At 46.4% G+C, this 26,569-nt stretch overlaps 2 protein-coding genes across 4 annotated transcripts in view; both read left to right on the top strand.

The window, feature by feature from the left end:
• The window catches only part of CLIP2 (CAP-Gly domain containing linker protein 2), a 92,351-nt gene extending 76,447 nt beyond the window's left edge, over positions 1-15,904 (top strand). For 2 of the 3 annotated variants that reach the window (XM_054287154.1, XM_054287153.1), the window contains exons 9-17: positions 481-585; positions 2,989-3,933; positions 6,395-6,452; positions 7,834-7,917; positions 8,308-8,464; positions 9,489-9,648; positions 13,054-13,239; positions 14,001-14,063; positions 14,619-15,904. In XM_054287154.1, the coding sequence (XP_054143129.1) occupies positions 481-585; positions 2,989-3,933; positions 6,395-6,452; positions 7,834-7,917; positions 8,308-8,464; positions 9,489-9,648; positions 13,054-13,239; positions 14,001-14,063; positions 14,619-14,630 (1,770 nt within the window). In that variant the 3' untranslated portion in view covers positions 14,631-15,904. The remainder of the gene's footprint in view (positions 1-480; positions 586-2,988; positions 3,934-6,394; positions 6,453-7,833; positions 7,918-8,307; positions 8,465-9,488; positions 9,649-13,053; positions 13,240-14,000; positions 14,064-14,618) is intronic. The other variant, XM_054287155.1, reaches the window with a different exon arrangement.
• A 5,592-nt stretch (positions 15,905-21,496) lies between these two features.
• Positions 21,497-25,113, top strand: LOC128944300 (E3 ubiquitin-protein ligase RBBP6-like). Its single transcript, XM_054287501.1, has 4 exons — positions 21,497-21,662; positions 22,292-22,361; positions 23,872-23,908; positions 25,021-25,113. Exons 1-4 carry the CDS (start codon positions 21,497-21,499, stop codon positions 25,111-25,113), a joined length of 366 nt encoding a protein of 121 aa, XP_054143476.1.
• Positions 25,114-26,569: the final 1,456 nt, after the last annotated feature.

Genomic DNA, 26,569 nt, shown 5'->3' with positions numbered 1-26,569 from the left:
GGTTTTTTTCCCACTTAGTGTAGGATTCTCACTGTCTCCAGAGCAAAAAGAGGATGGGAACTTCCAGCTCTTTTCAGTCTAACTTGTGACTCTTCTTGAGGAAAGATGTGGAGAATCATTGCAACGTCTTTGCACTGTCTGTGTGATCAAGGGCCTTGTGCTGGTGGGAGCTTTGCTTTTTAGGAAGTGTCTTCAGCTGATGCAGGAGACACTGGAGCAGAAGGATGTCTTCCCATCACAGTTTCACTTTTCTACTGAAGAGCCACTACCAGTACCATGTAAAATCCCGCAGGGACCGTTTCCTGTTTGGTTGGATTTTTCCTCCCTGTCTGGGTTTTTATTCTCTTCCTGTTGTGAACAGCCTTTCCTTGTCTTGTTCTCTGGAGATGATGTTGCAGCCTTCTCTCTCCCTCCCTCTCTTTCTCTCTCTCCCTTCCCTGCTCCCCTCTCCACTGTTCTTTTCTCTCTCTGTGTGAGCAGACTCAGACGCAGTTGGAGCATGCCCGAATTCGGGAGCTCGAGCAGAGCCTGCTGTTTGAGAAGGCACAGGCTGAAAAACTCCTCAGAGAATTAGAGGACACCAGGGTAATGCACCCTCACCTGCCCTGCCTGCAGACAGCGCTTGCACTGCCCTGGTGCTCATCATGCCTTGCTTTGGGTTTCTTTCTTTTGGTTTTTGTGGGGTTGATTGATTTTGGCTTGAACTTAAGCTTCCTTGATTTTGTTTGGTTTTTTGTTTGCTCTCTTTCCCAGAAATAGTAGTATAATATGATTTCCAGCTTTGCTTCTCTTATGGGGAGCTTGTTTCTCAGACTGAGCTTGCTTCTCTGCCCCACGCCACCATCTGACACATGAGCTCCTACAATTCATTTTTCAATTAACATATCCCAGTAATATCCTGCACAATTCATTCTGCCTTGAGCTCCTCCCAGGCTGTAAGAGGAAATAACATTGCAATCAACATTCCAGTCTCCCCTGCCAGTTGTGGGAGCTGCCATCTGAAGGGGAAGGTGCTGGTGGATGCAGCTGGGCCCACTCTGATCCTTGGTCATGGACAACAGGACAGATTGCCCAGAGGAATCCTAAAAGCAGCCAGATGTGGAGAGGGCTTTTTCATGCTGGTGTGGTGTGGGAAGCAGCAAACTTGCTGCAGTGAGCAGTAATGGGTTTGAGAGCTGTAGAAAACATAAATGGGAGGGTCTCCAAAAGGTCTGGATGGTTTGAAGCCCCCTGTGCCCATCTGAAACAATGCCCAGCAGCCTCCTGGGCTGATGACTGCTGGGCAGATGGCAATTGAAACGAAGTGAAATTGAGCTCTTGGAGTTTGGCTCGGTTTCCTTCTTTCTTTTGCCTTTTTCTAATGTTTCATCCTCTTCTTCATCCATAGTGGCAGCACCCTGTACTCCCTGTGACTCACAGGGAGATCAGCCCTGCCAGGTTACATTCAGATGGCAAAACATGGACCCACAGCCCTTAAGCTCAATGTGTACCATGGCCAGATTTATTGTCTTGCATCCTCTAGCCTCCTTTGTTATTTTGACTTTGCTAATAAACTCTAACAAGCACTCATATGTCAAAATCCCTTTTCCTTTTTACACCAGAGTAAACAAATTCTGTTACAGAAGAGAGGTTTGCAGGCTGAGGATTGCTGAGCAATAAAGGAAACATGATATGCTTAATGCTGGTTTTGATGCTTGTGAAATTCCTGCATGTGCAGTCACATCTCCTCTGTGCATCATCTGGCAAGATGCCTGGTCTGGAAACATAATGCCCGTCCAGGACATTATTTTTCATAAACCACTGTTGCTCCCTAGTGAATTTCAAGGGTTATTTCCAAGGTGTTTTTCTGTGGAAAGCAAGAGGTTTGTATTAAGAAAAAATAAATTGCAATTGGCACAGACATAACTGTGAGTTGTCAGTGCTGGTTGCCTGTCACTATAGGGCATGAAACACAACGTGCACACTGCTGCTCTCAGGGTGAAAAAAGGGAAGTTTATTTTCTGACTCCAACATTTATTGATTTCTAAAAGTGACAGTGGATTGGAGGGTGAAACTGCCACCTCTCCAATGACACTAGACAAACCAGCAGTCTATCAAATTTCTCCTCTCTTGCCCTGATTTTTTAAGATTTTCTAAGGCTTCTAATGTTTGTATTCTTGTAATGAACTGTCTCACACACTTTCTGTAAATAACATATTGTTTTGCATTCTTTCATAGAAGAAATTTGATAGACTGTTGGTTTGCTGAGTGTCATTGGAGAGGTGGCACTTTTACCCTCCAATCCACTGTCACTTTTGGAAAACTATAAATGTTAGAGTCAGAAAATAAACTTCCCTTTTTCTTCACCTTGAAAGCAGCAGTGTGTGTGCTCATGTTGTTTCATGTCCTATAATGACACTCCTCCTCCATAAAAGAATGCAAGACAATAAGTTATTTACAGAAAGTGTGTGAGAAAGTTTGTTACAAGAATGTAAACATCAGAATCTGTGATTTTAGAGAATCTTAAAAAATCAGGGCGACAGTTGTGCTGGTGCAAAACTGTGCTCAGGTTGGTGTTGTTATAGGACATGAAAGAGCACAAGCTCACACTGCTGTTCTCAAGGTGAAGAAAAAGGGAAGTTTATTTTCTGACTCCAACATTTATAGTTTTCCAAGAGTGACAGTGGATTGGAGGGTGACAGTGCCATCTCTCCAATGACACTGGACAGACCAACAGCCCACCAACTTTCTCCTCCTCCATAAAGGAATGCAAAACAATGAGTTATTTACAGAAAGTGTGTGAGAAAGTTTGTTACAAGAATGTCAAAGTCAGAAGGCTTAGAAAATCTTAAAAAATCAGGGTGACAGGTTGGAGGGCACCAGGTGCTCTCCACCTCTTCCTCTGAACTTTGACTGATGCACTTTGGATTTATTTCCACTGGAGAACTCTTGCTGTGGGGAAGGTGTGGCGATGAGGGGTGCACTGACCTTGTGTTTGTGGTGTTGCAGCTGACCACGGTGGCGGAGCAGTCCAGGATCCTGCAGCTGGAGGAGGAGCTGAGCCTGAGGCGCAGCGAGGTGGACGAGCTCCGGCAGTGCCTGCAGAGCTCGCAGCAGGCAGAGAGCCCCGAGCACAGCCTGGGCCTGCACTCAGAGGCACTGAGGCTGAGGGATCAGCTGCTCTCTGCCAACAAGGAGCACCAGAAGGAGAGCAGCCAGCTGAAGGAGAAGTATGAGAAGACGCTAAAGAAGTACCAGCAGGAGATGGAGAAGCTGAAGTCTGTCAATGAGAAGTACTCGCAGGAGATTGTGGACTTAAAGCATAAAGTTCAGCAGGCCACTAATGAGAACATGGGGCTCATGGACAACTGGAAGTCCAAGTTGGACACGTTAGCTTCTGACCACCAGAAGTCTCTGGAGGACCTGAAAGCCACGCTCAACTCAGGCCCTGACACCCAGCACAAGGAGATTGTGGAGCTGAAGGCAGTGGTGGAGAGTATAAAGCTGGAGCACCAGCTTGAGTTGGAGAACCTGAAAGCAAAGCACGACATCGAGACAGCTGTCCATATAAAGGAGAAAGAGAGTCTCAAGCTGAAGCTGCAGGAGGCTTTGGAAGAAGTGGAAAAAAGCAACAGCAACTGGAAAATGCAACTGGAAACCAAAAGCAGTCAGCACCTTCTTGAGCTCCAGGATGTGAAGGACAAGTGTCGAGATGCTGAGCTGAGGGTGCATGAACTGGAGAAACTTCATGGTGAATACACAGATCAGACAGAAGCAATAGCTTTCTTGAAAGAGCAGATATCTTTGGCTGAAAAGAAGATGTTGGACTATGAAACATTACAGAAAACAGAAGTCCACAGCAAACAGGAAATCCAAAGATTGCAGGAAAAAGTGCTTGTCTTAGAGAACAAGCTGCAGTCCATGGAGGCCCTGCATCCTTCTCAGCATGCAAATGTATGACTTGGGGGTCATTTTGCTGTTTATTATCACTGTTGGTAACTCCTCAGCCACTGCCTTGTGCAGTTTTTTGAGGCTTCAAATATCTGGATGTTTTTTTCTTCCACTAACAGTGTTCTTTCTGCACTGCATCTCCATGCTGAAGGTGTCAATCCACTCTAGAAAGCCATTGGGACAGTGGGACAATTAGGAAAAGGAGCAAGTGGGGCCACACCTGGGTGTGGAGGCTGCTGTGGCAGCAGTCTAGGGCTGTCATGGTTTGTCAGGGTGGGCTCTCATGCTGAGCAAGCATGTTCTGAGCTGGAAAACCATCATTCCTGCAATGCAGTTGGATTTATTCTCTAATAAATTCCTGCAAGGAGCTGCAGCAGCCTTGGTGTGCTGTTGGGCAAGGCTCTTTGGGGGTTCTAGAAGGATTGAGTGGAAAAAGAGTCAGCCTTGCTCAGCACCTGGAACAAGAGAGGTGCAGTGAGTGCTGCACTGTGGGATGGGTGAGGCTGTGTCAGCAACAGGGCAGGGGCTCCACAGCACGTGTGGGAGACAGGGAAATGCTGCTGTTGAGGGTTAGAGTGGAAAAGATGCCAGAAAGGGTCAGAATGGCACCAGGCTGGGGAAATAAAATGCCTGATTGAATATGAGACCAGGGAGGGCTGCAATAAGAGCAGTCATATGAAGGGGTCAATTTACTGTGGCCTTTGTGTCTAAGTCACCTTGTTTTTTGGGGTTTTTTTGAGTATTTGCCACAGGATGCATCATCCTGCCATTGTGTGTGGCACAAGGGATTGTGGCTGGTTCTGCACTGTAGTGAGCAGGGAGATTGCTACTCATGGGGGGCTGGGCCACTATTTGTGTTTGGATTTTGCATGAGAAATGAGGAAAAACCCAATTTACATCCTGTGGGGATGCAGAAAATTAAAATAAGCTGTAGAACGTGCACATTTGAAGAATACTGCGCTGAAATTTCAGTGGTGATGTAGTTTCTGTTCCAGACAGATCCCAATGAAATGAATTCAATGCCTGTGTTTAATTTCCCAACATGAGCAGCCCCATTGAAAGCAGTTGCACCTCCAGGGAGCAAAGTCAAGCCATGAATTCCATGTTGTCCAAGTCAGAACTGCACACCTTGGAAATAGGCACACAGAGGACAACAGAGGCAAAGGCCAAAGAGGAATCTCCAGCATTAATGGTGTTTGAAGGGTTGCTCCAGGATGTTTCAGCCAATAAGGACAGTTGGGAACAATAAGTACAGCCAGGACTCTGGGGAAAAGGAGTTGTTATTACAACATGTAACACATTATAGCCAATATTCAAACAGGAATGAATGGAAAAGAAGAAGCTGGAGTCTTGTTCCAGAGCCCTTTAGATAAATGGAAGGGCTCTGGGGGATATCAATACTGGATTAGAACCAGGGAAGTCTTAAAGTAATTATTTCAGCTATGTGTCAATTAAAATCAGGAGAATATGGGAAGAAATGCATGGGTGAAAGCCTTTGAGTATCATGGGGCAAGTTCTATTTAAAATTGTCTTAGTTAATTTAAAGTAACTGCAGTATTCACTGCCCAAGTATTTTAAACAAGCAAAGGTTACTTGTGACAGCTTTTCCTAGACCTTCAAGGGAGAGCCACAACTGCTTCCCAAGAGCAGTTAAATAGTTTATTCCATACCAAAAGTACATCAGAAAGCATATTTCTGCTCTGAGGGTTCCCCTGCTTCTGTTTGCCTTGTCCCACAGCCCAGAGTTCAGAGAAGTGGCCTTGGGGCTCTTGGTGGCCACAGCAGCTGCTGGCTCTGGGCATGTGCTGAGGAACCAGCAAAGGCTGCTGGATGGGGAGAGGTGTGAAGGGCTCAGTTGTGGCCTCTGCCACAGAAAGCTTAGCATTGGAAGCTCTGTAGTCTCTGGCTTTTCATTGCAATATAGAAAAGAGGATGGGGAAAAGCAGAATCCCCTGTATGGCATTTGCTTTGTTACTATTTTTATTAATGCATTAGTTCTTTAATAAATTACTGTTTTATCAACATTTTTATAACTTTGGGCACAGCTAGGTTCTGCAGAAGTTGATGAACCTGCTGACTGGTAGGTGTCAAGCTGCATGCTGGAGTTGGGTGTTTGCTGAGATTGCCCAGAGGTGCCTGGTCAGGGGTACAGCAGCTCCTGCATTCCTGTGTGTGCAGGGCTGAACCAGAACCTGGGGGAGAACCTGAGCTCTGCTCCCTCCTGAGTGAATCCTGCAGGTGAGCTCACCTGGGGGCTGTCTGGGCACTCTGGGCAGCCTCAGGAGTGCCCAGCTGGACAAGTGGCTCCTCAAAAAAGCCTTTATTTCCCTCTTGGGAAAGATGTAAAACATCCTAACTTGGACATGGGATGCCTTCTGCTTTGGATGGGGCTTTGTGGTTGTTAACTTCTGCTTGTCTTTGGGTAAAGGGTTAGTTTATATCTTACATTTTACATTTATTCCAGATGATTGAGACTAATGACATTTCAGAAGACAAGATAAAAATGAAGGAGACTATGGAAGGTATGAAACTATTATTTTTATCCTGTTCTAGTGACTTGTACACTTTCTCTTCTTCCAGCTTTCTGCTCTTGCAGGGATGACTGCGTGGCAGGCGTTTAGGAGGACATTTCATCTGTCAAAATTTGCCCAATGGCTTTTGTTGTCTGGATTTGTTTTTTCCTTCTAATCAAGCTGAGCATATGCAGGGGTGGATGTTTTTACCTGTGTAAGATACCTGATGGTGCAGGCTGGAGACAGATCTGGGGAAATAGGTGCATTTCCATTCCTTCACTGATTTTCACAGCAAGTAAAATTCAGACCTTAATTAAATGTTATTTGCTCACAGAAGAGGAGTTTTTAGATATAAATGTGACAGGCTTCAAATAATGATAGTTACTTTTTATTAAGCTCACTATAAATCAAGTCAATCCTTTTAACAAAATGTGAGACTTACTCGGGAAACTTGTATAAAGTGTATTTCAACCTCAACTGCACTCAGCCCCCTCACAGAGGGTAAGCTGTAACACTGAGTCTGAGCAATAGCAGGGCTGGATTCAGAGGTATTTTGTCCTATTTCTGTTGTCCTCAGTGCAAGCCAGGCATTGTCCACAAGCCTTGTCTGTTTTTGCAGATATGGGATCCTGTAGAACTCATTCAGGTTATACCCCATCCCTGCAAGTGCCCAGGGACAGGCTGGACAGGGCTTGGAGCAGCCTGGGATGGTGGATGGTGTCCCTGCCCAAAGCAGGGGTGTGGAACAAGATGATCTTTAAGTTCCTTTCCAAACCAAACTATTCTATGTTTCTACACCAAATTGTTTGCTGATTGACAGGTAATTCCTGCCTTTAATTAGCACCAGCAGCCACTGCTCTGAATGGCCACTCAGTCCATGTGTGCATTGTTTCCACACTGAATAAACTCCAGAAAGATGTTCAGAAAACAACCAGGTCAGATTTGAGCCACAAAAGCATCACACTTCAGATCTGCAGCTCTGAGCATGGAAATGCATCAGTTCCAGAAAACACGCAGAAAACATGTCTTTTAAAACAGTCTCTGCCTTCCACTGTAGGAGGTGGCACAAAGAAATGTGCTAAAAGTTCCATTTGGGTTTTTTTAATTAATGTTTTATTGCCTTTTCCCCTTCTTCCTTTTGGTTTTTTTTTTTTTTTTTAATTAATGCTTTATTGCCATTTCCCCCTCCTCCTTGAGATTGCTTTCCTAGCCCTGTCTGGTACAACCTCCCAGAGTCACCCAGTGTGGTGGGATGAGTGTCCCTCTGCCAACAGCAGTGAACCACAATGGTGCCCACTGCACCCTGGCCCGTGCTGTGTTCCTGACACCTTCCCAATTTGCACAAAGTATTTTCCAGCCCTCTCATTCTTGTCTTTTCATTCCCCCACAGACCTCCAGGACAAGCTGAGTAAAAGAGACAAAGAGGTGTCATCCCTGGTGACCCAGACTGAAACTCTAAGGGCCCAAGTAAGTGGTAAGTTTCCCTAATCCAGTGTTGGGGGGAATTAAATGTTTCCCTGCTTGGCCCACAGCCTGGTGTTGAACAAGAGCCCAGAGCTGAAATAGGCTGATGTAAAACATGATGCTATTGTTTTTAAATGACTATTGCTGGTAGAAATGAATTCAGGAATTGAACACAAACTGCAGCAGATATTAGTGTCCTGTGAGGGAGGGTTTGGGGTTGTTTATGTGTAAAGTTAATGAAGTAGAAGTCAATTGAGCTGGGTGTGTCCCTTTAGCTACAGCCAGCCAAGAGTTAATTATGTCTGTGCTTTTAGGAGTAGGAATTGGGAAAAGGCAAAAAGTAGGGATTAAGTAAAGAACTAAGTGACCTTTCTTCCCCTGAATCTTCTGCTTCTCATAGCTTTGGAAAACAAATGCAAAACAGCAGAAAAGAAGGCTGATTCAGTGCTCAAAGAAAAGAAGAGGTTGGAAGGAGAACTGGAAGCCTTGACCAAGAAAACACATGATGCCTCAGGGCAGCTGGTCCTGATCAGCCAGGAGCTGCTCAAGAAGGAAAGGTCAGTGTGCAGGTCTGGAGGACAGAGCTGCAGACGGGGGCTCTGTGAATATTCATCCAGCCCACAGCTTTCCCTTTCTTTAGAGATGCTGATGTGTGAATTTGGTTGGAATTAGAGGCTGTGAATTCTCAAAAGGCACTGCCCTTTCACTGCTTGCCAGGAGCTGCAAGGCAGCCCAGAGGAGATGCTGAATGAAGTCACTACAGGCCAGCCAGGCTGGCTGCTCAAGCAGTGCCTGTGCAGTGCCAGTCTCAGAGCTGGCAAAGTGGGACAAGAAAAGAGTGGTGGGAGCTGGGTCAGATTTGTTCACTGGCCTTCCTTTGGATCTGTAGCAAAGGTGGGAGGGAGCACAGCAGGGCTCCAGTGGTGTGTGGGCTCTGGGAATGTCTCCATCTCTTCCTGCTGCTGCTTGTATGTGAAAAATATGTATAATATGATTGGCTGTTTGCAAATATTAAAATGAATATTATATGTATTATGTTAGAAAGTTATGCTGTATAAATTCTCTTAAGTAGTGTGTTAAATATAGTTTTTGGTTATGACATAATGGTAAAATAGAACTATGCAATGTAAGATGCTTGTTAACTAGCTCAAGAAAGGGATGAGATAATCAAGAAATTCTTTGCACAGAGATAACAAGGGCAAGACACTGAGATCCCAGAGAGAAGAATTATTGCCTCCTGATGGTGAAGAACTAGTTTCCTTATAGACTCCAATGGAGTCCAACCATGATTTATTTACAAGATGGAGGGAAGCTGTCAATAACCAGAAAACACCCTTTGTTTGAAAAGAATTTTTGAATCATGTATGATATGCAACAGGCTATTGCTTTTAAGGGTTAGTCCTTTGTTAGTGAGGATCCTTTGTTTTCAAGAGGAAAGCATCCGAACATTTGTAATTCTTTGCTTTTACCACCCTACCTCTGATTGCCCAAATTCTTACTGCTCTAATTACATTACTATTTTTATAACCATATTGAACTTTTAACATTTTAAAGCAAGTGGTTGTTGTTTCTCACTGGCAGGAGCCTGAACGAGCTGCGGGCGCTGCTGCTGGAGGCGAACCGGCACTCGCCGGGGCCGGAGCGCGACCTCAGCCGCGAGGTGCACAAGGCGGAGTGGAGGCTGAAGGAGCAGAAGCTCAAGGATGACATCAAGGGGCTGCGAGAGAAACTGGTTGTGCTGGTGAGGGCCCTGAAACCCGTCCTGTGTCGGATAATGCTCCTTTCCTGAGCCCGAGATGAGATAGCTGAGAGGGGTTTTTAAAAACGTTTTATTTTTAGTTTTCTGAGAAAGGGCAATATAGATGAGAGATAATATAGATGTTATATTATAATTAGAAGGTAACTATTTTTTTAATTACAATACACTATATATTGTGTTATTGATGCTATTATAATTAGAAGTTAACTATTTTTTAATTACAATGCACTGTGTTTCTTGATTTATTAGTTTTTTGTTACATCATGCTGCAGATGTCTTAAAGTTAATTATTTAAAACTATCTTTTGTGGGTCCCACTGCAATGTATGTTTATAGCTCTATTTTTCTGAAGTATTTAGTTTTATTTGTAGTTTGTTTTATTAGTTTTTATTTTGTTTTGTTAGTTTTTTCTTTTGTTTTATTAGTTTTTTCTTTTGTTTTATTAGTTTTTATTGTGTTTTATTAGTTTTATATTTTGTTTTATTAGTTTTATTTGTAGTATTTATTTCCTACATTTCCCCCTCCCTCTTGGATAGAAAAAACTTTTTTTGATTGTTTTGTTTATTATTTGTTGTGTATGATGAAGTATATAAAGTAACTTTATATAGCTTATGTTTAACCTTATATAGCCTTCTGTTAAACTTTAAAAACTTTTTCTAAATTTATTTCCTACAATCCTGGCACAGCCTAGGGGCTGGAGGGCTCTGTACTGCTGAGGGGAGTGGGGAGTCTGAGCCCTTCACTCTTGCTCCAGGTCTTTGTGTTTTCTTTTGTCCTGCTGAGCATCTGATGGGGATTCTCTTGACAGTGACTGAGCTTAGCAGCACCTCATTATGCAGCAAAGATACCCACATGTCATTTATCACAGAATATCTCAGTTGGAAAGGCCACAAGGATCATCCAGTCCAACTCCTGGCCCTGCTCAGGACACCCCAACAATCACACCTGCCTGGGAGCATTGTCCAGAGGCTCCTGGAGCTCTGGCAGCCTCAGGGCTGTGCCCGTTCCCTGGGCAGCCTGGGCAGTGCCAGCACCCTCTGGGGAAAGAACCTTTCCCTGATCTCCAACCTGGACCTTCTCTGGCACAGCTCTGGCCATTCCCTGGCTCCTGTCCATGGTCACAGAGGTCATTGTGTGCCTCTGTGCTTCCCCTCATGAGGAGGCTGTAGCCTCCTGTGTCCTTCTCCAGCGTTTTTCTGTTGAGGTTTTAGATCCATGGCTAAATAGTGCTGCAGTTTGTGGGAGGAACTGAAGGTGGTTCAGCTACCCCATGTGTTTTACAGTGTCTCTGATCCAAGAATAAGCAGTGTCCTCAAATTCCCGTGTACTTCAACGTCCTCCAGTGGCTGAGATGTTAATAATTGATTTGAAGTGCTGGGAACAAACTGGAGCTGCTCCTGGTCACTTGATCTGAGCTGTGCTCTGCCCCCATCTGCTGCTGAAATTGCAGCATGGTTCTAGGCATTATGTGGATTTATACCTTGACTTTCTGCAGCTCTTGGTGTGAGAATCCTTAAAATCAGAGGGTTTTGGGAAAGCTGCATAAGGCAGGCCTCAGAGACAGCAGAACTGTGATTAGAGCTAAGCAGCAGCCATGAGATTGGTCAGCAGAAAAATTATGTAAGAAGTAGAAAAGTAAGGACAAGTAGAACCATGTTCTGTGTATTAATGCTTGTCTAGAATAACTCCCTAAGCTGCAGAAAAGTTTATCTAGTGAGATATTAGGAAGTTCTAAGCTTAATAATAGAGCTCTGTGCATTGTGTTGTAAGGCTCACAAGCAGGTATTGTATTCAAAATAAGCAAGCATTGTTTAACCAAAGGTACCTGTGCTTATAGTGACTGGATGGAACTACTGTCAACGTGCTTTTGCTTTGTGTGATTGGTTGTGGTGGTTCCAGTTGTGGTTTCTCTGGGTCTGGATTGAAGGCACTTGAGACAGTGGTTCATGTTCAGACTCAGGTGTTTATTATTTCTTATCAGTAAAACAGTCTCACTGCTGTGAGTTCTGCAGCTTTCCATTAGAAGGCACAAAATGGCCAACAATCTCTTGGTGCAAGGTCTTCTAAGACTAAACTATCCAATTAAGAACTGACACCTGGATTATTTTCCCTTTTAACCCAATAACTGATCCCACAGAGCTGCAATGCAGACTTTTCTGCCCAATTACAAAATGCCACCCAAACCCATGGAGAAGGAGGAAGAAGAAGCCCAGGACAACACCCTGTGCCCTCCATCTTGCTTCCATCTACAACATATAAAAAGTCCCAAAACCTCAATTTCTTACCAAGTGATGCACCTACACTGCTCTCCATAATCTATTTCACACTTTTGGGGATTCCAGCCTCTCTTGAAGCCTAGGAAATTTTCTCCATGAATGAGGGTCAAAGACAGTGCTCCCCTGGGGTAGGGCACCCCAGAGCAGAAAAGAAACATACCCTGTGTGCTCTGGGTTTCCACAGCTGGTCAAAAAACTTTTAAAGTGAGTTGTAAAACTGAGCTCTTGGTCTGCTGCCTGGGATGTGAGCTGATGGCATCTTCCCATTGTCATAACCATGTAGTGAGAATGATGCTGGAAAACAGAACAGCTTGAGATGCCTTCCCCAGCAGTCCCGTCCCGTTTGTGGTTTGTACAGAGCCCCCAGCTGGCAATACTTGGTTTTGCTGTAACACCTCCTGTTGGGAAGGATGAAAGTTTGACAAGAAAGTCTCACAGATATGTGTGCTTAGCAGAAAGATTTTTGAATGTAGAATCTGAAGAAGGAATAGAGATGGAAGCAAGTTTTGATATATAGATAAAAAGAATTGCTGAGCCAGTCTTACTGGATAACCAAGGAGGCAAAGGGTGAGTTAGTTAGAAGGGATTTTATGCCCTAGAGCAAAGGATAAACCCACCCCAAACAAGAAGATGTTTTTACCAAACAGAAAGAGAGCACAGGCAAACAAGTCAGCAAACTTACAAGTAGAAAAAAGGTCTCAGAATTTTCCACTGCAAGAAAACTGAAAACCAACTTCTAGCTTAAACTGTAATGTACTGACTTTTAGTGATTGGAGAACAGTAACATGAATATGGTAATTATAGTAGTTATGATAGGCTAGAGATAAAGGTTAAGGTATAGATTGGTTCTGCTGTATTAAGATGCTTAGCAAAGAAAAGAATATAATGCATTTGTAACCAAAAGAAAAGTACAGAATGCATTGTAACCTAAACTCAGGGTCTCCAGGCCTGCCTGCAGCTGGAGCTGACAGCTGTGGGCACAGCTCTGTCACCCACAACCCTGGACTGCTGTAACGTTCTGGATGGAATAAACTGCATTTTGGAGACTGCCTGGAGTCCCCCATCCCTCACTCAGGTTCTTACACTGTCCCATTTTCCCTGTGCTGCCCCAGGACAAGGAGAAGGCGGCGCCGGAGCAGCGGCGCTTCTCGCTGATCGACCCCTCCTCGGAGTCCGAGGTGATCCGGCTGCAGCACCGGCTCGTCAGCACCGAGGACGTGCTGCGCAACGCCCTGGAGCAGGGACACCAGATGGAGAAGCTCATGGAAGCCATGAGACTCTCCTCTGAGAAAACACAGGTACCTCAGCAAACAGGGCAGCTTAGCCCTCATCTGTGGCATTCACAACCTCTGAACGTGATTCCTTCACCCAGATGCCAGGATCAGGTGTCACATTGCACCGTGCCAGTGCTTGAGCCTCTTGCTGAGCTCCCCATCCTTTGGCAGGCATGCAAAAACTCTGATGGATGGAGAGTCCAGAAAGTTCTCCCGTCTCAGAATGGAGATTTGTTCAGCTAATGCTGCTAAAATCAATACTGCTTTGAGGAAGGCAGCCAGCAGGTTGTGCCTGTGTGTGGCATTCACATTCTCTGGAAAAATTCCTTCACCCAGGGTTTTTCTCTGGGAAGCTGAGAAGCCTCAGAGAAAAGAAAAACAATTCTTATCTCATTTGCTTCTCCTGTGTTGTGCTCATGTGGAATGTGTTTGAAGATTGTTTGCCCACAGGTGATTGTTCCATTGGATTCTGCTGTGAGTTGTTTTCACTCTTTGGCCAATCAGGGCCAAGCTGTGTCAGGACTATGGAAAGAGTCAGGAGTTTTCATTATTATCTTTTTAGCATTCAGTAATTCATTATTCTTTAGTATAGTATAGCATTATTTAATATAATATAGTATAATAAAGTAATAAATTAGTCCTCCTCATCATTCTTCCCTCCTTTCCTTGTGTGGAGTGGGCAGCTAAGGAAGGACAGGGCAATCTTGCCAGATTTCAGTGCTTGTAAGCAAAACCACCAGGATCTGTGTCCCTCTTCAGTAAGTGTTGTCTGTTTTCCATTGCAGACTGTTGGAAACTCTGGGTCTGCTAATGGGATTCACCAGCAGGATAAATCCCACAAGCAAGAGGTAAGTTTTGAGCAGAATGTTATTTAAAACAAGTATCTGCTTTGTGTGGTTTCTTGCCTGCTGTGGTGGGGACAGCACTTGGCTGGGGGTAGTTCTGCCAGCACAGCTTGACTGTGTCATTCCCACAGCAAAAGCAAGAGCTTTGCACAGTTCCAGTTCCCAGGTGTGGTGGGAGCCTCACTAGAAACCCCTTGAAGCCATGGGGAAGGTGGTGGTGAGGGGCACACAGAGAGAGGGGCAATGCAAAGGGAGCTTCCCCACAGTCTCCTGGGTCACGGCTGTGTCACACCTCCCCTGGCAGCCCTTGCTGGAGCCTGCTCAGCCTCAGCTCTGCTGTCCCCTTTGCATGGGTGGCATTTGTGGGACATCCTGTGCTGGCCTCCCACAGCAGACTTCATCCACACATACTGGGCAGAGCAGTGGGCAATCTACTCCATGCCTCTTCCAAAAAACCCTCTGTGCTTTCCAAAAAAGTCTCTGTGCTTTCAAAATAAAGCCTCTGTGCTTTCAAAATAAAGCCTCTGCCTTTGCCTAACAAGTTCTGGTTTTTTGCAGGAGAAGCTCTGATAGAGAAGAGGTGGAAAGGATCATTTCACGCCAGTATCAGCTCCTCTGCACAGTCAGGAAAAGCAACACCACATCTGGCTTTAGCACCTCCAAAAGACCACACACAGTATTTTCACTTTAAAGCAGGACAATGTTTATAATGTACTAACTGATGTAATCAGGACAATCCCAGAGTCCAGCTTTCCAAGACAGCCATTGTTCCAGGAGGGAGCAGAAGGACCTCTCTGGGTTTGGTTTCTTACTTGTATTGGTTTTGACTGTGGAATTTGTATTGTTTGAGCTGCCCTTGTCCCACCAGCTGACGTGGTTTGGATGACAGCTGCCCTGACCTGTGGCTCAAGTGTCAGTGGGACCCCACAGGAGCTGCAGAGGGATTTGCCTGTGGTGCTCAAAGCATGTGCCCACAGGCCGCACCCTTCCCACGGGGTCTGGCCCTTCCCTCCCACACTCCCTGGTGTCCTGAGGACCTGCACAAGTGAGTGAGACCTGCTGGGCTGATGATGTGAGGTTTGGGGATGTGTTCTCCTCCTCCCTTTTGGAAGACATCACTGTTTTAGAGCAGAACCTGCACTTAGTTCTTGTATTATAGCATGTTGTGGGAAATAATCCGGTTTCAGAGGGGTATTTATTTTGTTTCTTCTCTCCTGGCATTTGGGGAAGAGGCTGTGGTGGCTGCTCTGGGTTTGGGGTCAGGCACACCTTGCCTGGGTGCATTGGCCCTTTTTCCTGCAGTGGCATCTCTGAGCAGGCTGCTGGAGCCCTGTGCCATAGCCATCTGTCCAGCTGGGTCCCCCTCACTCCTGGGGGGTTCCTGGGCTCTGTTTTGAGCTCAGGACTCCACAGGTGCTGGATCTCAGCATTGCTGGCCTTGGAGCTCCATGCTGGGGGCACTCAGTGTGGGACAGACACACTGAACAAATGGTTCCCTCCTTGCCTGTGCAATTGAACAGCTCACTGTGATTGCCTGGAGCTTTCCAGAGCTGTCCTGGGCTCTCCAGTGTGATGCCCATCCCCTGCTGCCCGAGGTGGATGGGGTGGAGGTGCTGCTGTGAGCCTCTGATGGCTTCAGCAGTCCTCTGTCATGAGCTGGGTGTGTTTGGAGCAGAGGCAATCCAAGAGCAGAGCCCACACAGCTCCTGTGTCTGCACCAGCAGAGGATCTTGTTCCTTCTTCCCAAGGCTTTACTCCCACTTTGCACCACAGCTCCCAGGTGATAACAGGGCAGAGGAAGGTGACAACATGCTCTTAAAGGTGTGAAAGAGCCATCTCAGGGTCTCTCTTCAGCAGCACAGCACAGGAACAGTCACAGCAATATTTCTCCAGGCTTCTCCCAGTTAGTGCCACCTCCTCCAGCCTTCTGCCATGATGGGACATCTGTGACAGGACAAGATGGGGAGGAGATCTGAGCCAGACCCCCAGCAGATGAACATGAGGGCACATGAGCTCTGTTGCTTTTTGCCCTGATTTCCCACAAAGTTGTGTCACTTTTTCTTAGTGGGTTGCCAGACTCCTGCTTCTCTGAAAGATTGGCAGCCAGAAGCAGCCTGGGAAAGACCTGAGCTTCAGGACTGTGATTTTGCCATGAGGAGAATGACATTGAACACCTGACCCTTCTCACCTGATGCAGAATTGGTGATCTCCTGCCCTTCAAGGAGGATGGGAGAGGAAGGGGAAGTAAAGGAGATCAGAAATCACAGCAGAAATCTGCTTGTGGTAGCAGGAGGCAGAGCATGGGATGGAACTGGCTGGAAATAATTCATATACAATTCCATCCTGCCTTGTAGAAGAGTTTCTTCAGCTCTTACAAGTCACCAGGAAGATTGGCACATCTCTGCCTAGCTCTGGGAGTTTCCCAAGGGATTGTAGGAGTGGTCTCCAAAACCCTCCTGGCTGAGTATTCATCTTCTAAGTGATTTTGGAAAGTCCCAGAGGCAGTTTTTGTTTGTTACAGCCCTCAATAGTGAATACCTCACTGCTGGTTTTAAGAATTTAGGGTTGATGTTCCCCAAAATGCTCCTGTTGGCTGGATGGTCTCTGAAGTCATGGCTGCAGACCCCATGGCCTTCCCTGGGCACCTGCAAGAGGGAGGCTCCATTCTGGTTTGTAATTTATTTTCCTGTTTGGGTCTCCTAGTGACTCATGGCCAGCTGCCTTCACCTGCAGCAGAGACATCTCTGTTTCCACCTCCCTTTGGCTCTGCACAGAGTGGGATCCCCTGGGAGTCAGTCCCCATGTTTTTGGTTCTGTTGATCAGATCCAAAGCTGCCAGGCTGGAAGAGTCTCTGGTTCCTGCCTCTGCCCAGGGACCATCCCCTGAGAGCAGCTCAGACCTGGGGCTTTCCCTGTTCAGCTCAGGAGACAATGCAGCACAGGAGCAGAGGGGTCAGGGCAGGTTCAGAGTTAGTGCTGATGGTGTTCTCTGGCTGTAGATGACTGTGCTGCTCCCTGAGGATCAGCCAGGAGCTGCTGGCACTGCTTGGGCTCTCTGTGCAGGCTCTGTGGTCACTGTGTGACAGGGCTGAAGGTTGAAGCCCCTCTGGGGTGCAGGTCCATGGGAGCTGCTCCCAAACAGGACCATCCACAATGCCAACAGATATTTGTGTGCTCACGTGGGCTTCAGCTGAGCCCTGTGTAAGGAGGGATTGCACTCACTCACTTCCTCCCTCTCCAAATTTAGCACAGGCTTCCCCAGGGCACCAACCTCTGGCTGCCCCCCTGAGGTGGTGAGAGACCACACTGGGGACAAACTTGGAAAGGACAAGCGGGAGAGTCCCCATCCCCTCTATTTATTTGTAAGTTTAAGTGCTATTTTTACCTATGTGGTGGTGTATAAAGTGCTTCACAATCCTTGGTCCTGCTGGCTTGGTTGTTTGGGAGAGTCTGGGGCCCTGGAGCAGTGGTGATGTCCCCTTGTCCTGTTGTTGATCCGGGCTGGTTCCTGTTTGTGCCTTCACTCCCCCTCTGGCTTCAGCCTTGCTCTTACCTCGCTCCCTGGGAGCTGCTGAGGGAGGGCTGTGCTCTCCCCAGCCTTTCTCCCAGCCTGAGAGTGCCATGCTGGTTCTCCAGCTGCAGGTGGGTCCTGAGCAGGGGTGCAGGGTGGGGAGCAGGGGGTGACACAGCTGGGCTCCAAGGGAAGGAGCAGCCCTGACAGTCAGTGATGCTGTTCTGCTGGGAGCTGAGCCCTCATCCACTGCAAAAACAGCCTTTGGGTGGAGACTACTTAGTATGGAGTGATTTCTTCTCTATTTCTCATGACCAAAGGGGAAAAGAATGAGTCTTGCTTGGGAATGTCAGCTTTTTCCCCCCTGCAGCATCCAGAGAGCTGGAGCAGCACCATGCTGTGTCCTGTGGAATTATGGCACCAAACTGCCAGCTGGGTGTCAGAGCTCTGCAGTGATGGTCCCAAAGTGCCAGCTGGGTGTCACAGCTCTGCAGTGATGGTCCCAAAGTGCCAGCTGGGTGTCAGAGCTCTGCAGTGATGGTCCCAAAGTGCCAGCTGGGTGTCACAGCTCTGCAGAGATGGTCCCAAAGTGCCAGCTGGGTGTCAGAGCTCTGCAGAGATGGTCCCAAAGTGCCAGCTGGGTGTCACAGCTCTGCAGTGATGGTACCAAAGTGCCAGCTGGGTGTCACAGCTCTGCAGTGACGGTACCAAAGTGCCAGCTGGGTGTCACAGCTCTGCAGTGACGGTACCAAAGTGCCAGCTGGGTGTCAGAGCTCTGCAGTGATGGTCCCAAAGTGCCAGCTGGGTGTCACAGCTCTGCAGAGATGGTCCCAAAGTGCCAGCTGGGTGTCAGAGCTCTGCAGAGATGGTCCCAAAGTGCCAGCTGGGTGTCACAGCTCTGCAGTGACGGTACCAAAGTGCCTGGGTGTTGCAGCTCTGCAGTGCCAGGTGCCAAGCTGCCAGCCCAGGCCTTACAGCTCCTGCCTCCCCCCAGCCACCAGCAGCTCCTCTGACTTGCAGTAGAGATGCATAAGGATTTCATTAAACAGAACAATGCAAATGGCACTGTAAAAGTCTTAATGAAAATTCCAATACTCCGTTATTCAGCAGCTTTAGCAGCGCAGCACTATCTGTAGGGAGTTATTAATACACTAAGATCCTATAGGCCTCCTGTAAGTTACCAGAAAAAAGATGATACTAGATGTATAAATGGATGATAACCTTTTACCCATACAGTATGTATTACAATTTTGTAGCTTAGTCATTTTTTGGCTATCAGATTTTGTTAGTATGATACAAAAAAAAAAGACAAAAAAATGTTTGACTGCTAATGTCTATTTTGTTATTTGATTCATTTTCTTCCTCTGTACAAAAGCTGTACAAATCTGTCTGTGTAGCTCCTCCACATCTGTATTCATGTACCATCCCCCTTGTCCTGGCTTGCTGGTGTGGTGAGCTCCTACTGAACAATAAACTCTGTGGCTGAACTTGGGCATCCTGGGGCGTGTTCAGGGTGTTCTGCAGGGCACAAAGGATCCTGAGCTGGAAGGGGCTGGGGCCACGGGGCTGTGGCACTGCTCCCCCTGCCCTGGGCCCCAGCAGTGACCTGGAGCCATCTGTGTTTGGGCTCTGCAGTGGCTGGGAGGCTGCAGAGCTGTGTGGGGAGGAGCTGAGCTGGAGCAGAGCAGTGTTTGCTCATGCCTGAGGTGGGGACAGGAGGCCCAGCACCATCCCCTGGCTGGCAGCTCCTGCCATCGAGTGTCTCCCAAGCCCCAGAGTGGTTGTGCTGTTTATCAATCCATGGTTATTTTCCATCTGATTGTCTCCCCAGTCCCTCACTGACATTTCCACAATGCCCTGAGGTGGGAAGTGTTGCAGGGTGCTGTGCCAGACCCACCTCCCTGCACCCCAGCACTGATCCGTGAGTGTTTGAGCACAGACTGTGACTGGGTCATCCTCATTCCTCCCAGGCCATCCCCCACAGCCCTCCAGAGCCATGGAGATGGGGATGGCAGTGAATCACTCCAGGAGGAGCAGCCACACCCCTGCCTCTCTTGTCCCTTGTTGCCACCATGTCCATGTGGATGCTCTGAGCATCACAGAGTGATGCTGTCCCCCTGAGGCAGGACTGGGTGGATTTATGCCAGGGCTTGGTGGTTTTTTCATGGTACAACATCTAAATTAGGAATTTCCTTGACTGCCTGTGGCCCTGGCTCAGCACTGCCCATACAGCAAGGGAACATCCATCTCCTCCTGCCATGTTTTCCTGCATGCAGGAGCTGTAGTTCCTTTATAGAAAAGCATTGCCAACTGCTTAAGATACAGGGAAAAACTGGAATGATTTTCCCCTTGCTCCCTGGCTCCTGCTTTTCCTGGATTTAAAATTCTCCCCTAATAAGATTACTTGAAAGCTTTAAATTATTTTCTAGAGCAGCTGAAGTTTGCAGGGCTGGTTTTATTCCAGAGCAAAGCCCCAAGAAAATTAGAGGTGCCTGATGACAACACCATGAAACCTGTCCATGCAGCCTTATCCCAGAGCTGTCACAGAGGCTGTGCAGATATACCTGATATCCCCTGATTTATTCTTTTTTCAAGGTGGATAAGACACCCTTGTGTCTCCAGCAGCTCCCTGACCCTGTGCAGGGTCTTGGCACTGAAAGGGTTAAAAGCACTGTGCCTAGACATACTGGGGAAAGCATAAAATACCTGGTAACCAATACAGGAGCTACCAAATTTCAGCACAAAGCATACTTAGGAAACCATAAAATATCTGGTAACCAATATAGGAGCTACCAAATTTCAGTCACAAGCTAGAGATCCAGGATGAAACATGGCAAGAAATCGGGAGCAGAACTTGCAAAAATGAAGAACAGAGGTTGTGAAACCAGTGAGAAAATCGCTGAAAGAGCCAACAAGAGGCTGCACATGCCTGGAGGAGAGAGGTGGAAAGGGCACGGTGATGAAGACGTCCAGCCTTCATCAGAAAGGACCACTGAGGAATGTCACAATAGGATATGAAATGAATGATACACGCTGAGATGTCCAAGGCAAAAAAGGTACATTTATTTCTGGACTTTGATATTTATAGAATTCTAAAAGTGACCGTAGATTGGAGGATGAAATTGCCACCTCTCCAACCACACTGGTTAAAATAACAGTCTATCAATTCTCTCCTCCTCCAGAAAGGAATGCAAAACAATCATTATTTATATGAAAAGTGCGTGAGAAACACTGTCACTGACATATTTTATGAAAATCCTTTTGCTAGGATTTTTCTCCCGAGAAGCTGAGAAGCCTCAGAAAAGAAATGTAAACAATGATTATCTGATGGCTGCGAATGTGGTCTGGAGATGGTTTACAGCAGGTGCATCTTTGATTGCTCTCATGTGGATTGTTTTTACTTGATGACCAATCATGGTCCAGTCACAGGATTTTATTATTCATTCTTTTCTAGCTTTCTGATATGTCCTTTCTCTTTCTTTAGTATAGTTTTAGTGTATAATTTTCTTTTAATATAATATAGATCATAAAATAATAAATCAGCCTTCTGAAATATGGGGGCAAGATTCCCATCTCTTCCCTCATCCTGGGGACCCTCAAACACCATCACAAAATACCATTACAAAAATGTAAACATCAGAAGGCTTAGAAGGACAGGGTGACAGAGGAAGACGTGGAGCCTTCCTCAGTGCCCCCCCCCGGTGCTCTGTGCTGCTCTCTGTGTGCTGAGGACAATGAGGGTCCTTTGAGCAGAGCTCTGGGGTTCCATGGCTCCTCAGCAGCACGCCGCGAGGTCACAGTGCTCTGGGTGGTGCCCAGCTCTGTGTGTCTGTCCTGGCTGCCCTGGCAGTGCCCAGCAGAGGTGCCCGAGCCCCCCTGGGCAGCTCAGGCTGGGAGCAGCGAGTGCTGAGGAGCGCTCGTGGCCATGTCGGGTGTGCACTACAAGTTCTCCTCCAAGCTGGGCTATGATGTGGTCACGTTTCATGGCCACAGCATCTCCCTGGCTGACCTCAAGCGCCAGATCATGGCCCGAGAGAGGCTCAAGGTGGCCAACTGTGATCTGCAGATCCTCAAAGCTGAGACCAGTGAGGGTGAGTGGGGCCCGGGGCCAATCAGGTGTCACTGACATTCTATGAAAATCCTTTCGCTAGGATTATTCTCCTGAGAAGCTGAGGGGCCTCAGAAATGAAATGTAAACATTGATTATCTGATTGCTTGGAATGTGGTTTGGAGGTTGCTTACCAACAGGTGCATCTTTGATTGGTTCCATGTGAATTGTTTCTGCTTGATGGCCAATCACAGGTCCAGCTGTGCTGGGACTCTGGTCAGTCACAAGATTTTATTATTCATTCCTTTTCTAGCCTTCTTGTGAAATACTTTCTATTCTTTAGTATAGTTTTAGTATATAATTTTATTTTAATATAACACAGATCATACAATAATAAATCACCCTTCTGAAGCATGGAGTCAAGATTCCCATCTGTTCTCTCACCCTGGGGACCCACAAACCCCACCACATCCAGGGGCAGTGGCACAGGTCAGCAGTGCCACAGGCTGTGGGAGCCCTGCTCTGCCCTGGGCAGGCTGGGAAAGCACAGTGGTGCTTATAAAACTGGCTTTTACAGCTCTGAAGGGATTCTGTGATGTGCCATCTAATTCCATGTCCATATCCATTCCTCCCAACTGACTCACACTTGTTCTGCATTTGTGCTGTTCTCAGAATACTCTGATGATGCACAGATCCCAAAGAACGTCTCAGTGATTGTGAAGAGGGTTCCAGCTCGAGCCACGTGAGTATCCATGAAGCTCTGGATTCCCTGGGTGGGATGTCAGGGTGTGAACTTCTTTTCTTTTCTGGATATGGGTTTGCAGAGGCACTTGGACTGCATCTGGTCAAAGCTACTGTTAATTTCCTTTTTCATGGGGTAGATTTAAATTTATCTGCTCCAAAGCAGACTCCCACTGTTAGGTTTGTGGGGATGTGGGGTTCAAACTCCAACACTGGTAAATCCTATGGTGATTCTTGGTTTTGTTCTTGGGATGATTGGGCTGAGAGCCAAGTCACAGATCCTGTTTCCTCTGCATGAGGAGAGTTCAGATTTTATGTGTTTGCTTTTAGTGGCTTTGTAGTAATGACAGCTACACACTGTAACAAATACATATTATTAGAAATAAACTTTTAATGTGCTCCCATCAGAGACGAGTCTGTTTGTCAGTACTTGACTATTTCTTGCACTGGGGAAAGTGGGTTTGGGGACTGTGGGGTATCTGGCAGGTATCTTGCACCCCAAATTTGGGGCTTTTACACAATGTCTGTAGAGGAGAGATGAAGAATTCTGGATGCCTCAGTGTTGGCTTTGGTTTGGGGTTAATGCAAATATGGATGGTTCATGCTGGCCTGTCACAGCATCCTCCCTTTGGGCTGCATGGCTCTCCCCGGTGTGGTGCTGCCTGCAGGGGGAGGGTGGATGCTGGCAGTGCTCAGATCCCATCAGCTCCTGAGTGAGATGGCAATGGCTGTGCAGCTGCAGGGATGGCAGCTCCCAGGCAGAGGAGCCTTCTGTCCCTGCAGCTGGAAACACGGCAGAAATACCTGGCAGAGAGGCTGATGAGTGGGAGGGATGAGGATCTGCTCTCACAGGGGTTGTGTGTCTGATTCCTCAGCACCTGAATCAGACACACATCACTGAGTGCGTGGAATCCCAGCAAGTCTGCAAGTGTAATAAACAGCTCCCAAAATATTGTTGCATTTTCAAGATCACCCGAAAGGAAATTCTGCCAATTAAGACTCTTTTTTTTCCCCCTACAGAGCTCCTAAATTGCACCAACCCCTAGGAAAGGCTTCCAGGTGACCTTTCTACCAGCATTTGTAGGCACTGTAGCATCTGTAACACACTGGGCACTTTGGCCCTTAAGGATGGCAGAGATGTGAGCAGGGCTCCCACAGAGAAACACCAATCTGGAGATGGAGCTGCTGGCAGTTCTGGTATTGCTTTGGCACAGGAGGGATCATTTTTCACTAAAAGGAACCTGCACTCCTGAGCATCGACACTGTCACTGTTCTGGCTAAGAAACTACACTCCTGTGTAACTGGTGGCAACAGAAATGAGATTTTGGGGGCTTTAGTTGCACTGGAGGTGCCAAGAGAGGAGAGTTTATGAAGACAAATAAACTCCCACATTCACTCAACTATGAGAACATAATGGTTTGAGGTTCAGGTGTTCTTGTTGGTTTTCACTGCTTGATGCTGGGTCCACATGCTTCATTTTGAGTTCTGATCACCTCTGTTTCTTCTGCCAGGAACCAAAAGGAGCCAGTGAGGGGAACATCTAAGGCAGTACGTAAAACCCCAGCCTCACACTTCCTACACACTGCACTGCATGCTAAACAGTGCAGCCTTGCATTAATTTTCTGGAGATTGAACCTGAACATGGTTTAATTATTTTGTGAACAGATTTCTGACTCTTCTGCCCCTCTTACTCTGGCCCAGCTCATTAAGGTATAGAGATATTGTTTGTCAAATACTTGACAAAAAATCATTTGCTTAGGATTTATAATCTTATACTGTGACCTACAACTGGATAATTGTGGTAATGTGATCAAAACTGTATTTGTAGTAACTTAAGGTGTTTATTGTAAGTTTAAAATGCATGTATGTTGTGATGCTATCCCAGAAAGAGAAGTTCCCAGGTTGGGAAGAGGAAAGGAGAGCACCTTATCAGCCCCAACATAATCCTGCAGCATTATTTCTTTTCAAGAGCCAAAGCAGCAGCACTTCAGCACCTGTTTCCCATTTTTATCATCAGTTTTGCACTGGAAACTAACAGTTTGTGTTGTACAAATGTGTACAGAAGAACTGAACTGGCTGTAAGTTATGGACATTTCAGGGAGGTTTGCAGCAGCCAAAACAAACATTTCTGGAACAAGAACACTTGTGAGACTTGAGTTTTGAATTTTTGGCCATGACAGCTATAGGTCTATTCTTTGATTGCGGCACTTGTTCACAAATTGGGGTCTGTGAACAGTGGATAACACAATCTCCTTTGTTTGATTGCAGACAGTGTAAATTATTTTGGTATCATCAATACTTTGTAAAAAGTGCCATATTTGAATCTGTGTCTATTCCCAGGCATATTTTGGTGGGGTTTGATTGTGTTTTGTAAACCATTTGGGTTCAAACACATTGGTGAAGTGTCTGTAAATTTCTCTGTAAATGTTGATGGAAATGATTCCAGAGAGGTGGATCTGGAACATGTTCCTGCACAGGAAAACACTGTGCCAATGGAACACCCATTTATTAAATCTCTGACTTGGCTGCTTTTGTGAAGGAATATCTGTGAAAGCAAAACCTCCAGAGGCTGATCTCTCCTAGGCTGCGTGGAGGCTGTTTGGCTGTGGAGGCTCAAACGTGTTCTTCACGTGTGTGTCCAACCCTCCCCTGTCACACAGACCCCAAATCTGGCTGAGGCCAATGCTGCAGAGGAGGACAAGATCAAAGCCATGATGATCCAGTCCTGCCATTACTATGAGCCCCTCAAGTAAGTGTTGGCAAGGTCAGAGCTGGTCTTGGAAGAACATGGAATAATCACATTTATCTCTGACAAGGGATCTGTTCTGACAAGGGACACACATTCCTACCTTCCTCTTTTTTTACCCCCAAAACCTTGCAGTGACCTGAAGCCACCCTTGGGTCCTGTTCCATCATCATCTACCAGCCCTGTTCCCAGGCTTAAAAGGAGCTCAGGAATTCCCATGAGTTTTATGGTGGAGGTGAAGGACCCCAACACAAAGGGAGCAATGCTTACTCCCACTGGGAAATATGCCATCCCAATTATTAATTTGTAAGTATGGATTTAATTGCACTGACCAAAAGTGACCAAAGAAGCCATGGGGAAATGTCTGAGTGGCAAAGCCACCACTCTGGCCACCACCTGTCCTTTGGGGCAGGAAGTGTTTCCTCTGTAGCTGATCCATCCCAGAGGTCACCCAAAAACCCCAGATTATGTAAGCAAGGAAATAACAACTGCAGGACAATAACAGCACAAATCCAAAGTCCTGAGGCAGCAATGCAGGGTCTCCAAAATCCATTCATAGCTCTGGGAGTTCATTGGGCACAGGAGAGTGGAGAGAGATGGACCCTCCTGGATGCTTTTGCACTCACACAGCAGCTGCTCTTCTGCCCTGGCAGCAGGAACTTCTCCATGGCACCAAGTTCTTCCATGGGCAGCAGCTGAGAGATGCTTTCACATGAGCATATGGAGAGGAAAGAAAACACATAAAGCAAATTTCACAGGAAAACAAGTGGGGAGAGGAACTGTTTTGAATTAACTTCATCATGTTCTTCTTTCACCCATACAGAACACAGCCAAGGTCTCCAGCTGGAATGGAGCCTCCAATGAAAAAATTCAAGAAGGCAGACAAGACAGTTTAATTAATGTTCTTCATACTTCATTCATGTTCTCTATTAATGTTCTAAATAGTTTCTTGTTCTAACTTCCTATTCTTATTTCATTGTTCCTTATTCACTGTTCTTATTTCATGTTCGTAATTCATTGCTCATTCATTGTTCTTGTAATTCTTCACTGTTCTTATTTCATCTCTGTCTCTTGCAAGATATATTTGGACAATAAAGAGAATAGCATTGAAAGGAACTTACTTTGCTATACTTTTCCCTAGATGTGCTCCTTATTACAAGCCTTTTCATGTCACTGGAAAGTAACTTGACGGGTCAGTACTGCAGACAGCTGCCTTTGATGCTGGTTTTCTTTCTCATACTGTATGCAATAAAAAACTCAAGAAATAGGGATAAGAAAAGACCTTGAAAGGTGAAAAAAAAACAAACCAAGGCAATAATGATTAGAGATATTAAAGCTAAGAAGATGGTCCAGAGAGGATTTCCTGGAGTCTCCCATATTCACATGTCTGACAAAGAAACAGCAGAAGGTGGCTGACAAGGTCAGGGTGCAGGAAATATATTCCCTATCCATGTTGTCAGGTT

This window comes from Melozone crissalis, unplaced genomic scaffold (assembly GCF_028551555.1).
Source record: "Melozone crissalis strain CALT ecotype California unplaced genomic scaffold, PUWL_Pcris_2 ptg000057l_1, whole genome shotgun sequence".
Classification (NCBI taxonomy): Eukaryota; Metazoa; Chordata; class Aves; order Passeriformes; family Passerellidae; genus Melozone; species Melozone crissalis.
The sequence above is the reverse complement of the archived record's forward strand: the minus strand, read 5'-3'. Positions and strand labels throughout refer to the sequence as shown.